At 40.4% G+C, this 17116-nt stretch overlaps 1 protein-coding gene across 1 annotated transcript; it reads left to right on the top strand.

Moving 5' to 3' along the window:
- Positions 1–7774: 7774 nt before the first annotated feature.
- NXT2 (nuclear transport factor 2 like export factor 2) lies at positions 7775–15853 on the top strand. Its single transcript, XM_074147572.1, has 4 exons — positions 7775–7841; positions 9952–10038; positions 11253–11397; positions 12267–15853. The coding sequence occupies exons 1-4, from the start codon at positions 7827–7829 to the stop codon at positions 12443–12445; spliced, it is 426 nt and encodes a 141-aa protein (XP_074003673.1). The 5' UTR covers positions 7775–7826; the 3' UTR covers positions 12446–15853.
- Positions 15854–17116: the final 1263 nt, after the last annotated feature.

Raw genomic sequence — 17116 nt, forward strand, 5'->3', positions numbered from 1 at the left:
ATGAAACTTATGGAATGTAAGTTAGCAAGCCATTAGGATAAGAGAAGCAGGTTGTAAAGTCCATTACAACATTTTTCCTGCATAATTTAACAAGTAACTCAATAGATAAAAATAGATGTACTGGCTTTGCCAATGAAATTTGACTCTTTTCCAATCAATGTGTCATAATCTATGTAATGAAGAAGAATAAAACAGATTCCATTCTATGTCCCTGAAACAATTCAGTTGTTTATACTTGTGGTGAGAACCTAATTAATCTACTTAGATTTATCTTTCATCAGTACTCTTTGCTGTCCATGTTCCCAAAGTGAAAACAGTGAGCTTCATTCTTTCCTCACATTAAGAAAATTTACCACATTCCAACTTCATTTCCTTTACTAAATAATTTCTGATGAGACTGATGTGAGATTAAAGTTACCAAGTCAGTGTGTTCAGCATTTAGGAGAGACCACCCTAGGCTTCAGTGGGTTTATATATGCTCAGTGTGGGTTATTGTCTAATGACAGAACGGGTTTATTTAGCAGAAGATGTGCCAACAAGCATCAGGGTCCTGAGTGAGTTAATGAGTGTACTTTCACTGTATTGATGCTATCGCATTAAAAGTATATGGTTTCTCAGGTATAAATTTACATAAAATTAGGCTTCCAGGCAGTCAGATACACTGTCAAAATAGATTTCATATGTATGTAGGTATTGAAAATACTCTCACCTGTCTAACTAGAAGAGCTCTCCTTATACAGACTAGAAGAATGATTAAAAGAACACTGCAGTACTGCAACCATTTCTACTGCCTGCTTGATGTTCACAGTTTTCCCAGCTTGGCTGTAAACCTCTGCAGTCAGTTTTATTTATTCATTCCCTCCTTGACTTGCTGGGTGTGCTTCCGCAGCTGCTGTACGCTGACGCCAGTGCCTGCTGCTGCCAGTCCTGCCCTAAGCGTTAGCTTCCATCACCTTCTTTCTGCCAGTACAGATGTGGGAAAAGAACTGAAAATCAACCCAACAACAGCATGATTTTCAGCCAGATCAGTTCTGTGATCAGTCTCAGCCAGTATCTACACAAATGCAGGCAGAAAGGAAGTGATGGGAATGCACATCTGAGGGTAGCACAGGAGAAAAAATGGGACCACGGTTTTTTGGCAGTGGGTTACATGTATGTCAAATTCAAGCAGCAGCCACAAGGTATCACTTCACAACATGGCATGATTTGCCACAACAGCTCATTGATGCTCTTCTCACCTATTGCCCTCCCTCCCCTTCTCATCCCAGCCATAAACTCCAGCTACTCATGTTTGTTTGCCAACTATCGCTTGCAAGACCACTCTTTGATCCATTTTAGCTTGCCAAGTATAGAGAGGGTATGAAAAGGTGGCATCTTCTACAGTTTCAGTTAATTAAATTAGCTCTGCAAAAGGTGATAGTCAGAACAGAGGGAGCAGATAACACAGAGAGCAGGGAAAGTCGGAAAGAAGGGTACCCTGCTTTCACTGCCGCAGAGCTATTGTGCCAGCTCAGCTGATCATGGAACCACAGTTCAGATGCTCAGACAATGATAAATATTTTACAGTATTCAGGGAATAAAAAATAATCATATAGGATTTTTGTAACTCTTCCATGTATGTAAAATAAAAAAAAGCAAGTGACAAAACAATTCCAGCTGGAAGTAAATGGTTCTTCACTGGAAAATGATTCCTTAGATGGTCACAGGTACATTTGGCCTGGAGAAATATTACTTAGCACTCGATTGTTGCTAAGTCATCCCACTAACCAGTTAATTGTTGTGGCCTAACTACTGATTCCCAGCATTCAAGTCTGAGCCAAATGTAAATTGAGCTCAGCATATACTACAAACTGACCTGAACTAACAAATTCTAGCCCTGCAGGCCCTTCTCATCTGAGTGAACTTTGCTCAGTAGTTCTATTAAATTTATAATGTGGAGTAGTTAGTGCTCCATCTATACCACATCCAAAAAATATTCATAAAAGATTATCTTTAATGAAAATTTATTTTAAACTAAATTAGACTATTCTCAAAAGATTACTTTCTTTTCTGAAGGGGAAAATATATCGGGGGGGGAGAAAGACACCTGAAAATTGGGAAGAGAAATTGCTTTTGACCAAAAACACATGAAAATTTGTTCACAAACAAAACTTCCATGTTTCTTGTTTGTGTTTGTGACTTTAAAAAATGCTGCTTTTATTGAAAGTATCAATGGAAAAGGAAAGAGTTTTCCAGCTTCTGTACTAGATGGAGATGGGAAAAAGGATGTGCCGAACAATTGCAGCTGCAATGTTTGCAGCCCCAATGAGAAATGACCACAGAGCATGCTGGTTCAGCTGCACACAAGTTAAAGAAAACCATGGTCATGTGCTGCAAGTGATGCTTGTACAAGCTTCTCAGCTGATCTGTATGATGCAAGGCATTGTATAGGTATTCCATCCTTCAGAGATCTTGACAATAGCTAATTGCAACATTTTTGTTTTGTTTATACAGGACACATCTGGGAGCTGATACTACACTGCTAAGGGATACAATATAGTGCTGAAACCATGATCAAAATTGCAGTCTAAAATTTTGAGATAAAAGGACAAGTGCAAACAGAACTACCTTACAAGCCTTAAAGGTAAGACCATAGGCTCACTCCCTCTAGTATATAACTATGTCGGTGTGCACTTATATACCCTTTGGCTGTCAGATTGCTACATTTAACTGTCATGGAGCCCACTGTAATACAAATGTGTTTACCTAGGTTTTACTTGCATATCAACAGATTTTCATGAGAGCCCAAATACTGTTTTGTTACCTAATTAAATGAATGGGATTTTAAAATTTCTTTAACTAGCAACGGTGGTGACGCTTTGAACTGACCTGTTCTGAAAATTTATCCCCACTTGGGAGTGCTTTGACATGGATTAAAATAGAACAGTTATTTGTACTTGATCTCACCATATCCCAGCGGGTCAGTGGAGCAGTTATCACATCAATATATAGCAAGTCTTGTTTTTCTTTAAAAAACAAGAGGGGTATTTTTCAGAACAGGAGTCATTACATTCCTCCAGTTCTGGTATGATGGGAATTTAAGGTGGAGTGGTGCGTAGTCCAGAGTCCCCATAGGATTGCAACAAACACAGGTTCTGCCTGAGTCTATCCAGATTAACGTGCCTTTTATGTTGAGAATGAACTGGCCAAACTGGACCTTACTAAATCTGCTGCCATTTAGTAGATCCAAACTCCAGCTTTTAGCAGTATTTTTGTGTTCAGCACATAGCATATAGGTCGAAGTGTGAACTGAGACCTACTCCCAGTCCCCATTAAAATCAGCGGATCAAGTCTTGGAGTTCTCATTCAGCCCTTGATCATGCAAAACGCTCAAACACTGCGTCATGATCCACCCTCACAGGCATCGCGTTAATCAGAACCGGTCTGGATTTGGCTGCTGTCAGTTGTTTCCCTTGTTTTAGGAGTCAGTTCCTTAAACTTCTGTACATCTGGGTAACATTACTACACATTCTGGTAACTTTGACAAAAGTTGACAGTGCTGTGTTCCACAAGAGCCATTCACTATTCAAAAAGATTCAAGGTCTTAGAGAATAGTGTATATGACCTATATGACTGCATGAGAGCCTTTACTGCCTCACCGGCTTGAAAGCTGAAGTGTTGTGTGAATCACTGACCTTGAGGGAATTCTGGTAAATGTCACTATACCTGCTAAATCTTTGAACTGTTAATTGGACATTGTTAACAAGGATCTTGTATGCAGCATGTGATCAGTGAAGGCTGATAATCCTAATAGTAAGAGAGTGAACCTACCAGTTTAATTTTAATCACTGACATAGGCCACAGATCATTTCTTTGGTCCCTATTCAGCAGAGTGGCTACGGAAATTTGCAAGAACCTTGCCTTCTGCTGCCTCCTGGACTTGCCCTTCGGTGTTGTGTACAACATTGCAGTGAGGTTTTGAACCTGCAGAGGTCAAGTGTGTTATGATTTCAGTAATGTTAACATATATTCTGAGTCAATAAATTAAAAGGCATAGTAGTTCATTGGGTTCTTTTAGTAGAGGATATTCTATTTGAAATCTGTCAGTGTTAATTATGTAACCTTAAAGGGAAATAAACATTAAACCCTTGAAAATTACAAATGCATTAATCTAAGTCCAGCAAGATCATTTGCAAAACTAAGGACTAGTCACTTTATCAAGGGTAATCAGGACCTAGAGACCTCGTTTTAGTCTGTTACTGAAGTCATTACAGAAATATCACAGCTTTCTGTGACACAGGACAAGGTTAGTTTGAAAAGTGGCCTGTCATTATGCAGTCTGGCTTCATTTTTGCATAGATGCTAATGCAAGTGTACATAATATTCATGTGAAGTTTCTATGAGGAAAATGTGAACTCTTTTCATCTTGTTGGAGACTGAATTCTACTTTAATTCTGTGGCCATTATTTGCCCAGTATCAAAATAACTCACAATAAAAATCTGTGCATTTTGTTAGGGATTCTGAAATTATCCGGTGCTTGGCTATCAATTCTAATTGATTTTAATTGATCAGCTGATGGAAACAAAAGAAAATCTGGCCTAACCCAGACGGCTGAATGCATTTCTGAAAGTTTAATACATTTTTATTTATCATTAGTTATGATATTTTGAGCACATTTGACTGAAGTTATAAAGCAGACACTTCTAAGAATTACTTCCTATCTCCATATGATATGGATATTCTATTTACAGTACGGAGATATGTCATCCTATTTTCCATTTAACTGTTACTGCAATTTTAATTCATTGTTCTTAGTATCAGCTATTTGGGAAGATTTCCAGCAACTAGTAATTTTAAAGTTTAGCATTATTTATTATAGAATCAAACCCACCCCATCTATCTAAGTTCATCTCACAGGTGTAACAGCCGATACCAGCTACTGCAACAAAGCTACACTTTTTGCCTCTGATTCGGTCTGTAAGATCTAAACTAACTCAAAATTTCCCTTCCATGTGGTAAGTGGGTGTAGTGGAGCTGCATATTCTAGGAACCATCTTCAGATGGGAAGTATTTTGATGAGTCATCTTGATGTAAACTGCTTGGACTCTGCATGGGAGCGCAGTGCAATTGCTGCTGAGTCATTCTGGCATTTCTGTCTCACACCTTCCTTCTGGGATCTAAAGGGCTGGGGAGTGTGGGTGAGTTGGCTTGAGGGGCTGGAGATAAAGGCTGAGAAACTGTTAGGAATATCTGGGCTTTTGAAGAGAAATTATGACTTACACTTGGTTGTTACTTGAACTAAATCCAAATGCATATTTAGGGAGTATTTGGACAATATACAGCATGGCTGTAATTTGTTCAACACAGAGTGGAAATTCTATCTGCTCGGACTACTCTTAAGACTTAAACACCCAAACTAAAGGCTTGCTCAAGGGAAAGCAACTGAAGGAGTCGTCTTGCAGAAAATCTTTGAGATGTTTCAGATGGTCTCCTTTATTTCCTCTGCAATGGTACTTTCTAAGTAAAGAAAATATATTTTCAGGGAGTCAGATTTAGGTTAGTCTTCTGGAAGCCTCGTTGTGCTCAATCTACAAGGCTTGTGCTAAGCCTGTTACTCTTCCAGGTTTCACAGATGCATGCAAGTAAGTGAAGAGGTAATGCTTCTACAGATACTTATTTCTATCATTGTGTCCAGATTGTCCACAGTCCCTGTGATAACACAAGTATAATTCATTCAGTCCACTAGGATTTACAGTGGTCATTTCCTACAAATTCAATTTATAGAAAAGGAACATGACATTACCTTTGTAGACACATCGTCATCAATATGATGAAAATAAACATGAAATAGGTAGTGGACATACCAGATGTTAGTGATTCCTTTTACATTTTACGCTGATATATCTCAGAATGGAGTAAAGATGTTTATATGATGAAGGTAAAAGATTAGAATTGGAGTTTTCAGTTCTGCAATTGTCTCCCTTTGTTACCTTCAACAAATCACATATAATTTCAGTGCCTTGCTCTTTTATTTGGAAATTGATGGTTGCTCCTCTTTATATGAGAGAGGTTTTATGAAGTACTTCCATTAATTTGAGGCAAATTCATACTATGGTGATGTAGTGACACTTGAGATTTCAAAGGGGAGCATGTTTGAACTTTTGTATTAAGCAGCCTTCGTCGAGCAGTTGTTAATTCAGGATCTGCTGTTTCACAGTGACACAACTCCGACACCACAATGACAAATTAGTACGCAGCTGACACTGCTGGATGCAGTCCCATGCAGCAAAGGGCACAGCCTCAGATGCCCGCACCTGAACTCAGTCCTCTCCCAGCAGCCCGATCACAGACACACCTTTCCATCCCCAGGGTGTTTATCACCTTCAGTACGTGATTTCTTCCCAGTCAGCTCCACATCATCTTTAGTAATTAATTGCAGACTTCTTGAGTCTCGCCTTTTTCTGTTATTCATTGCATGATGAAGATTTCACCAGCCAGCCTTACCACACGGCTCGTTACAGGAAAACGGCATGTTTCCTTCATGCCCTTGCCCATCTCCCTCCCTGCGGTGGCAGCCTGTGGGCGACAGCAGCCACAGGGAGAAAAGCTGCATGTAGGAAAAGCAGAGGAAGATCTAAAGTGTATGTGAAAGGAGGGGCACAGTGCTCCTGCACTGACCTACTTTTACACCCGTGGCCGTGCAGACGTGGCATGCGTGTGGTGCCCACGCCAGGGCCCCTCTACTCTGCTCTGGTGAGACCCCACCTGGAATACTGTCTCCAGCTCTGGGGCCCCAACATAAGAAGGACATGGATCTGTTGGAGCGAGTCCAAAGGAGGGCCATGAAGATGATCAGATGCTGGAGCACCTCTGCTGTGAGGACAGGCTGAGAGAGGGGGTTTTTCAGCATGGAGGAGAAGGGTCTGGGGAGACCTTATAGCTCCTTCCCGTACCTAAAGGGGCTACAGGAAGGATGGGGAGGGACTTTTTACAGGGCAAAAGGACGAGGGGTAACAGTTTTAAACTGAAAGAGGGGAGATTTAGATTAGGTGTGGCAATTTAGTTTTACTGAGGGTGGTGAGACACTGGCACAGGCTGCTCAGAGAACCTGTGGATGCCCCATCCCTGGAGGTGTTCAAGATCAGGCTTTGAGCCACCTGGTCTAGTGGGAGGTGTCCCTGCCCAGGGCAGGGGGCTTGGAACTGGACTACCTTTAAGGTCCCTTCCAACCCAACCCGGTCTATGACAGCAGATGCCCCTTGTGCCACCAGTGAGGGACTCAACATCATGTGATGTTCCACACCAGTCACTGGCCAGGGTACGCGAGGCATCATTATCCTTGTTTGCATTCAAACTAACGTATAGACCACTTAAATACCATTAACCACCTGTAGCAAAGCATGTAAGCCTTCTTGAACATTTCCACAACTATGGAAGATGTAGAAGTACCCCAACTCATGGGGTTTCATTCATAAAAATACCATTTCGTGTAGCTGAGGGCAGGGCAGAGGGGGCACCTGCCCTCCCTGCGCTTCTCCCCGGACACGCTCAGCGCTGCTACACGACACAGGAAGGAGATGACCGCGCTAATTAGCATTGCCACAGCGCAGCCGTTCGCCTCTCGCTGTGCTCCTGGCCGTTCTGTGCCCGACCCCCGCAGCGACCGCCCAGCCCTGCCTTGGGGAGCGGGACGGGCACACGCCGCGCTCCCTCCCGTTCTCCGTTCCCGCTTCCCCCGCCGCGCCGGAAGGAGTTCGCGGGGGACGCGCGCGGCCGGAAGCGGCGGCCGGACTCGTGGCGCACATCCGCTGCGCTCCCGCCTGGCCTGGCCTGGCCTGGCCTCCCCATGGCCGCCGCCGTGGTGAGTCTGCCGGCGCGGCGTGGCGGGCGCGGGGCCCCGTCGGTGGGAGCTCCGGTCGGGGCCGCGGTTATGGGGGGGGCGGGCAGGCGGGCCGCGTCGCGGTGGCGGGTGGGCGCTCCTTAGCGCAGGGCGGGCGCGTGCGGGGCTCCTTCCGCCCGCCCCTCAGCTGCGGGCGGGTCCCGGGCAGAGCGGGGCTCCCTAGGGCTTCGGCCCCTTCCTCCCCCGCGGCCGGTCCGCCTTCGCTTCCAGCCTGCGCGGCCTCCTTGTGCAGAGGCCTAAGGCCGGACAGCGGTTTGTGTGAGGAACCACTGTGCTTTAGAGAGACCATCTGCAGAGGCCATGTGGGTTGGCTGACTGCTTGGAATTGTCGTCAAGGGGCGGGTTTTTGTTTTTTTTTTTAAGTATGGCTTTCCTGTTAGGAAGAAGGATTCCTGAGTGAGGTGGTTAGACTTTGAAACAGGAGCCCGAAGAAACTGTGAAATCTCCATCCTCCAAGAGGTTCAAAGCGTGCCTGGAGGCAGGACCCTGAGCAGTCAGTCTAATGCTGAAGTTAGATCAAGCTTTGATGGTGGCTCTGCTATGAGCAGGGATTTGGACCAGATGACCACCAGAAGTTTCTTCTAACCTAAATTGTTCTCAGAATTTCAACATGTATTCCAGGCTATAGCTGTAAAGAAGTTGTCTGGAGTATCAAAACTAACAAAGCTTATTTTCCATTTGACTTCTATTGCAGGTACTCTAACAGCTCATTCCAGTCTCCTGGTGTTTCTCTAATGCTCTCCCTCACACCCGTTTGGTCTGTTTGGCAGCTAAATGGTAATATGTTTGGCTGCTTGTCAGAAAGTGTATGTGTGCAAGTGTGTGCAAGTGAGAGGTAACAGCCATCTGCTCTAAATAACATAACAGGCCGAGTTATAGTCACTGTTCCCTTAGTGGGAGCTCTGATACTCTGTCTCTCGGTGCCAGAATTTCTCTTGGCACTTGCTGGAATACAGTGGCTTTAAGAGTACTTTGTCATATTTGTTTGGAAATGGACTGTGGGTTCAGAAATTGCTGGAGACGATAGGAAGATGAAGAGCAAGCTCGTGTCCTACCAGAGGTAGATCAAAAGAGTAGTATGTAGTAACATGGGAGTATTTGGTTTTGTGGAGTAAGCAGGGATTATTTGATAGGCCAGTACGTATTTTGCAGTATGGAGGTTTCTCTGAATAGAAGTGGCTTTTGTGGTGATACTGGATGAATTCGTGGTAGTTCTGGTGTATATTCATTAAAGACAGCCAAGAAAATGTAAGGAGTTAAATTGTGAAGTACTGATTGAGTTGCAAATGTTGAGAATAGAATAATGGTAAATGATAATATTTTAAACAAAGTGTTGTAACAGAAACCAAGTGCAGTTCTATAGATGTATGGACAGGAAATTCAGAATCACTGCTTTCCAGGATGCCACAGTGCAGGGTCTGTAAGAGATCAAGGGCCAAACAGCTAAACAAACTGAACAAATAACTGAATGAGATCACAGTGCAGTGATGTGACAGCAAATGCTGTTACCTGCAGCTGAATGAAAATATAGAGGTGTAAGGAAAATGAGAAGTGTTTGGTTTTCACCTGGGGATATAGCACTGGAGTGATTGATACTGGAATACGTTCAGCATGTGTGCGTGTCCTCTCTCTCATTTTTATATCTATATATCCAATTATATATATTATTGCACCTTTATATGTGCATATATAAAGGTGTTTTTAAAAATGAGGCTATGGTGACAGTGTGATGGAATTCTTGCTAATTTTCAGAAATACACTGAATAAATCTTGTTCCTTAACTTTATTTCAGAACAGCCATCACAGCAACAAATATTTTCACTGAATACAATTTGAATACAATAAATACCTCAGCATTCGAAATAAATCCTAAAACTGTCACCTGGCTAAAAGCTTGTACCTCCTGCAAGTAGAAAAGGAATTTGGAATCAATTTCAACTGTATTTGACGTTGTCTTTTAGTGAGGATGGAAAAGACCAACCAAAGTGACTTGGTGGAGAAGTTGTGTAGATGATTAGGTTGTATAAAATTGCCTAACTTAAGTAATTTTGTATGATTTTTTTCTTTCCAGGATTTCAAAACCTATGTGGATCAAGCTTGTAGAGCTGCAGATGAATTTGTCAATATTTATTATGAGACAATGGATAAAAGACGAAGGGTATGTAGGTACTTTGACAATATGTAGAGCCCTCTTGTGTGCTTTTTGCTTGCTTTTCTAACTACTGTTACACTTGAAAGCACCTGAAAGCTGGTTACAATGTATTGTATCGGCCAGCTTGAGACCTCTGTTCCTCGTAGACTGCAGACTTAGCCCTGCAGAGGATTTTATGTCACTGTTGGGCATTGTTGTAACAGGGGCCCTTTTAGACAAAGCTTTAAACTTCATGATAATAGTTCAGTTCCTGTCCAGTTATGTTTTACAGGTACAGGATTTGGTCAGTATAGGCAGATAAAACTTGCTTTATTTGTCTCCGAGGTCAGGATTTAGCTTATTTTTTTTTTTTCCAAACTACTTTTATTAGCAGTTATCACTTCTGTTTCTGGGACTCCTTCAGGAGTGCCTGAGGATGAAGTGGAAACAGCTCTATCTGGCTCTGAAAGCCTTCATGGACCACATTGATGTGGTATCATGCAACAGATATTTGCACCAAAAGAGAGCTGTGGAGACTGTTCTTTGGAATTTGAAATGTACTGTGATTGTGATTTAATAACACTTAGATTATGTGAAAATATCACCAGTTGCATGTTACTTCAGAGTCACTTTGCGCATAAGTAGGTTAGGCAGAGATGTATCTACAGCCTGAAGGAGAGTTAGGCAGTTACTCAGCTCTTCCAGCTTACGAAACATTGGGGAAGTTCTGGTCTGCTGCTGCAGACAGCTGTTCTTTGTGAGTTTCCACTGTTCCTGGTCTTGTTTGCTACTTTTTTCTTTTTTCTTTTTTTTTAAAACTGAAATTATACTTTCCTGACATAATCTGTGTTGCATGCACACCTCACCACCACACCCCCCCCCCCCCCCCAAAAAAAATCAGCAATAAACTTATTCTGGAAATGTAGCGCTATCCTTTTTTTAGCAACTAGTTCGGTTCTATCTCCAGCTTTGTTAAAGGAATCTTGTCAGTATTTAAATTTGGAAGCATATGAGTCACTATGTAACTTATAAAGGAGAATATATTTCAGTTAGTTTTAATACTTGGTCAGGAGCACTAACTGTTGAATGGAGCTAATATTTCAGGAAGGCATTTTATCTGTGAAAGTAACAGATGAAATCAATAATTCAAAACATAGGGATTCAAAGAACATTGTTTTGTATGTCGTCCATTGTATGTGTTTACACGTTTTCCCCAAATATGTATTTTTATAATCACTCAGGCTTTAACAAGACTTTATTTGGACAAAGCAACGTTAGTTTGGAATGGTAATGCGGTGTCTGGGCAAGAAGAACTGATTAAATTTTTTGAAATGTTGCCGTCTAGTGAATTCCAGGTTAATGTGTTGGACTGCCAGCCCGTTCATGGTAAGGTTGTATTACAATTTACTTTTTTTTTTTTTTTTTCAGTCTTTTCTGTTGAAAGTGAACTGCAATTATAATAGTGCTTAATATTTCTTTTGGAGCAAGCTTGGAGAAAATACTGAGGGTTGAAATGTCAAGTTGTGCATAAATAAAGCACAAATCAAGAGATGCAGCACTTTTTGTCATGTCTGGGAAAGTACTTTAAGGACTTTTTTGTTAAGATCATATTCAGATGTGATGTATTTTCATGTATTGAAAAAGTCAGGTTATGTTGTCCTTAACAATGTCTAAGAGTCAAGAGCCCTCTACTGTAGCCTCTGATGCTGACCTGTAGTATAATGTGGAACAAATCATTATCCTGTGTATATTTTGATTTCTTTATGCCTAGAATAGATGTTACTTAGATTTCTGATTAGCACCTGCTAGAAAAGCTTGCATAATTGAGAAGTTAATAAATTACTTGTAATGGATATTTTTGGGAATATAAGTAAGGAAAAAGCCTGTGATCAAGCATGCTTACTTTGCTCTGCTGTGAAAAAGAATCTCTAATAGCAGGGAAAAAAAGTGTATGCAACTTCCTAAATATAAATATATGTGTACATCTCAAATAATGAGAGCTTATTCTAAGCAAAAACTGAGATGTTTGTTACAGTGCTCGAAAATGAACATGAAAATAGAAAAGCTATGGCGAGCGAATACACTGTTGTCTGTATAGAAATGATGCAACAAAACTGTGCTTCCCATGAATGTGTAACCAATTGTTAGCCTATAACTGGTATAACCAGAATCAAATGGAACTCCTGTGTACGTTTCCTACTTCTTTGCCTCTTAGTCTTTGAGTTGTTTTCTTTATACTTTTTCTCCTTGTGAAGAGCAAGCTACTCAAGGCCAGACAACAGTCCTCGTGGTGACAAGTGGGACAGTAAAATTTGATGGGGACAAGCAGCGCTACTTCAATCAGAACTTCTTGCTGACAGCACAAGCCACACCTACCAACACAGTGTGGAAGATCGCCAGTGACTGTTTCCGCTTTCAGGACTGGGCCAGTTAGTGAGGCCTGGTGACGGGTGTTGAAGTTAGCTGTACAGACAGCTGTTCTCCACGCAGGGGAAACGCTCGCTCTTCGTGTCGCATCTATCATTATGGAAGGTCTGCAGATGTTTCAGGGTTGATCTGAAGGACCATGGGTTTAGTAGTAAACAATCTTAAAATGTGAGAGGTTGCTCATGTTAGTTGAACCTAATAAAATGCTGAAGGCAGTGAGCTGCGTTGGAATCATTCCTAAAATGCCTTACGTTTTGGCAGCATATATGCTGCCACTTCCACATTTCTTGTATGTGTAATCCTGAATGCTGAAACTGTACTATTTGAACACAAAATCCTCTTAATGTAAAATTCTGACCAAACGTTATTTTTTCAACTTTGAAAGAACTGTTTTTACAGTAGCATCTTCCCTCTTTTGACAAAGATGCTTGTGGCATGTAGCTAGAATTCTCAAAGCTACCTACTCTTGGTTGTAAGAGGCTGGGAAGGACTGACAGTGATTCCTACTGTTGGTGAAAGTAGCAAATACAGCTCCTGTGTGTGTAATCTCTCAAATAATCTCTTGGAAAACTAATGTTACCTTCTCTGATACAAAATGACTGAATAATGTCATCAGGTTTCCTTTTGGCTTGAGCTTCTCAGACTTTGGTTGTAGTTAATTTACACTGATTCATATGGAGGGCAAGTGAGTGATTCAGAGCTCCTATGCCAGCAATTCGTCACATGCATGTGAAGGACTTCAAACTGATTATTTTTGTTTTGAAGTCTTACAGTGTAAGAAATAGGTCAGTCACATAATTTCTGTTTGCTTTAACTGTTAATTCTGTTGCTATGAAGTTCGGACTATTTTTCCCATATTCAGTCTGCAAGTTTTGAATCCCTACTGTCTTTTCAGGAAACTTTGTAGTAAAAAAGTGGCACTGAAAGTGTGTATTACTGTGAAACCTTCAATTTTTCTCTTCAATACTGTTATTCAGAACAGGTGCTTTGATTATTTTCAACTTAGAAGAACAGCTCTGAACACAAATACCATCTTCCTCTCATGCAGGTTTTTACTGTAGTTTTCATGTTCTTTTAAAATATTACCTTTAATTATTGATTCTGGGGATTTTTGTGTGTCTTGCTTTAAATTTGCAGTTTAAAGCTTTTAGCTGCTTTAATATAGTTTTCAAGACTGCAGGTTAAGACGGTCCATCTTAATGTGGGAACTTAAGAGTAAATCTGCGTATCAGCAGATCTGTTTCAAACTAGTACATTTCTATTTTAAGCTGAGTTAAAAAAAAAAAGAAAATTTAACTATATATGTGAGAGTAGACTTGCTTGTAACTGAAAATACACGGGGGAAACTTGTAACTGATCTTAATACATGTTGCAACGGCAGCAGCACCTGGAATAAAGCAGTTAAAGCTGCAGCTCACTTGTTTTTATGACTTAAATCGTGAAAACTGTGAAAATAAGCAATATCTAATATGTGTAAAACATCGTAAAACATCTGTAGTTTGCAGTATAATCCCACAAGTAATGGGATGTTTAGGTGAAGTGGGTTGTTTTATTTCCTTTTAAGGCACTGTAGTCTTTACATCATTAAGTTAGAATTGGTCTGTTCAGAAGCGTTTATGGTCTGAACTATTGTGTAACTTTTTTACAGCCTGAAGAAGATAAATTCCTGCAAAACAATGCAAGAAATCCAGAATATTTGAAAACTGTAAAAACTGTAAATACAGTGTTATTTCTGTGTGTAGTGCAGAAAGGATCGCCCTATTTAATTACTGTTTATTCTTAACAGAATATGCGAGGTTCATATATTTGTATTTCTTCTACAAGTTTGAAAAGAAAATTTAACCCTAAGTTTGCCTGTTACTGATACAGCATTGTTGAACTCTGACACCTGCAGGGTGAGCTTTTCTGGTTTTGTAATTCACCATTGATGATGTAAGTAGTGTTACAGGTCTGCTTTGCATATGCTGAACAGGTTCTCATTTTGAAATGTGGTGATGGGTGCCATTGTAGCATTTGCTTGTTGAACTTTGAAGGCAGAACACGCACTTATATCTGTACCTGATAAGCTTGTCCTGGGAATAAATACTTTTTTTTTTATTCAAATTTTAATTTGTATAGTAGTTTTTAAGCTTTTTCTAGGCAGATTGGGAGATTTAGAATATAGAGAGAACATTTGATTGAATTGTCTCAGTTGAAACATGAAGATAATGTTTCAATCAGATGTTACTTTTCTCACTGATTTTCGTGCTATTCAAATGCAGGCTGCTTTTAAATCTGACTTCTGCAATTAATATTAAAAAAACTCAACCAAACAACAACAACAAAAAAGCCACCACTACCTGGAGTGTTACTTAGGAAGCTTACTAACTGCCTAGCTGGACAAGCCCATTTTAAACTCTTACTTTAGTAAGGTGTGTTGTTGGAATTGGACTTGGTGTGCAACCAGGAGTTTTTGGAGAGAAATTTATTAGAATATAATTGCTTCAGCCTAGGGAGAAGCGCCAGTTACATACTGCCTATTGCCATCATCCTCGATGCAGATCACTTAGGGCGATTCAGTACTACCATGATTAGCTGTTGCTTTTTATAATTAAAAATGGTGTTTTACAAACTATTTTTATGGAGCATACTAAGTGATGATGTAGCTGTTAGATTAAGTAAATTATTTTACAACTGAGTAATTAATGGCACAAAAAAATCTCTCCGATGCTAGCTGGAGAGGTGTGGGATGCTGCAGCTCTGTGCTGCTTGTTAAAACTTCTGTACTGAAATTAGCAGAACAGAACATACAAATACTTTTTATCCTCTTCAGTACAAACCCATCTGGTGTAGTGTTCTCTGTTGCTAACTCTGCTGTAATACCCAAAATTTGAAATGGGCTTCTATAAAGTGAACATGTGTAGGTTCTAAACTGTAAACAGGAGTTAATGCTACCATTTTTTGCTGTTTGTTACCAAGTTACTCATGTACAACAGTGAAACAAAGCTGGCTGAAGCGCTAAGCACTTCCACATACTGAATTGTGGCTACTGCAGACATGGTAGATCTTCTCTTTTGTGTATCTTCCCTGTATTGTCTTTATCAGTCACTGTTTTTATGTTGCTTTGTTCCTTTGGCATACTACAGTTAAACTGACTTAGAGTGCTTTTGTTGTTTCTTGGTATGGAGAAAAGTGATTTGTTCTGATGGTTTTGATATGCATATGCTTCCTTATCCTGATTGGAGAAAAGCGCGTTATAAAGAAATGCTGTTTTATCAGTAGAGTTTCCACACTTGAATATATTTTGTAAGTTCTTGAAATTGTTTAAGACCTCTTGTATGATTAATTTAAAAAAACCTCAAAAACCTACCTGATGTTCTGTGCCTTTTTTATTATTAGAAATTCTCATAGTTTTTCCTTACGATATTAAAAGTGCAAGAAATAATTTGTCGCTTCCTTACCTTTACTGCTTGTGTTCTAGGTATGAGTTACGTGTTCTGATTGTGCAGGATGGTGCTGGGGCATTGCAGAGCAGGCTGGCTGTGAGCTCTTTGTCAGTGCTGCAGTAAAAAAAAAAGGTCTGGAATAATGACCCTGTAGCGAATGCCTCACCAGAAGCACCGTCAGGCAGTAAACCATGCTGAGCTGGCTCGAGTAACCATCTCAATTTGAGCTTTCCCTCTAAAACTGTCTGAAGTTTAGACTGCTGTCCAACAAATACCTGGATGAAGTCAGACAAAACTTGTGTCAGATCCTTGGATTGTAAATATTTTGACTGAGAACATATTGTTGTGCCTCTGCTGTTTCTCTGTTAAGAGGAAATGAAACACGCAATGGGGAATGGTTCATGTGATAACTGCTGATTCACTCTGTTTTGTTTAAAACATCAGATTACTAACGAACACACTGTGTAGATAGCAGCTTTTAGCTGCTGGCAATGAAAAGATGAAGATGCTATTGCAAGGTCAATGTTTGTGTGGAAATAGACATTGTTCTAGAAGCATGTTCTAGAAACGATGCCAAATATATTGTGAAGTTCTTGCTGTGTTAGAAGGTGTAGGTTTCAGGGAGGCTTTGCAAGCAGTCACTCTGTAATTACCCTGAGCAAGGCTCTGACAGCTGATGCAGTGTAAAGGTTTAGGAGCACCGGGAAAAATAAATCACAGGGTCAAAACAGAAGATATTTTTGCATGTAGGTTGAAAGTGAATCCAGAAATTGTTTTTTCAGTGTTCCCTCTGGCCTGAAGAAAAGAATAGCTAAGTCTTTCTAAACAAGTTTTTCTTTTCTGATCCTAACAGAAGCAGTAGGTCATTGTAGCTCAGCTTATTCCTTCAGAAGGCTGAGTTTAATAGTAACAAATAAACCTATCTTGTTACCTTCCATGTCCAGTGATTGCATGGACTGTGAAGACTAAATGACCATCTCGCCCTGCATCAGTAATACAGGTGCCTTAGAATATACTGTTGACGGAAAAAAGTGTGTTGAATTTCAGTGGCTAATTTTTGTCTTCTTACAATCTAATTCAGTTCAGTCCCAGTGGGTTTGCAGCTTCATGGGTTTTTAAGGTTTCTAACCAGTATACAACGTATTGGATTTATTAAAACAAAAATAAGTGAATGTTGCTGCTGGGCTTAATGCTTATTTATTGAGGTCTGTGCCATAATATGAATTCCTCTTAGGTGTTGGGGTACTTTGGTG

The sequence above is a fragment of the Numenius arquata genome, chromosome 5 (genome assembly GCF_964106895.1).
Source record: "Numenius arquata chromosome 5, bNumArq3.hap1.1, whole genome shotgun sequence".
NCBI classification, from domain to species: domain Eukaryota; kingdom Metazoa; phylum Chordata; class Aves; order Charadriiformes; family Scolopacidae; genus Numenius; species Numenius arquata.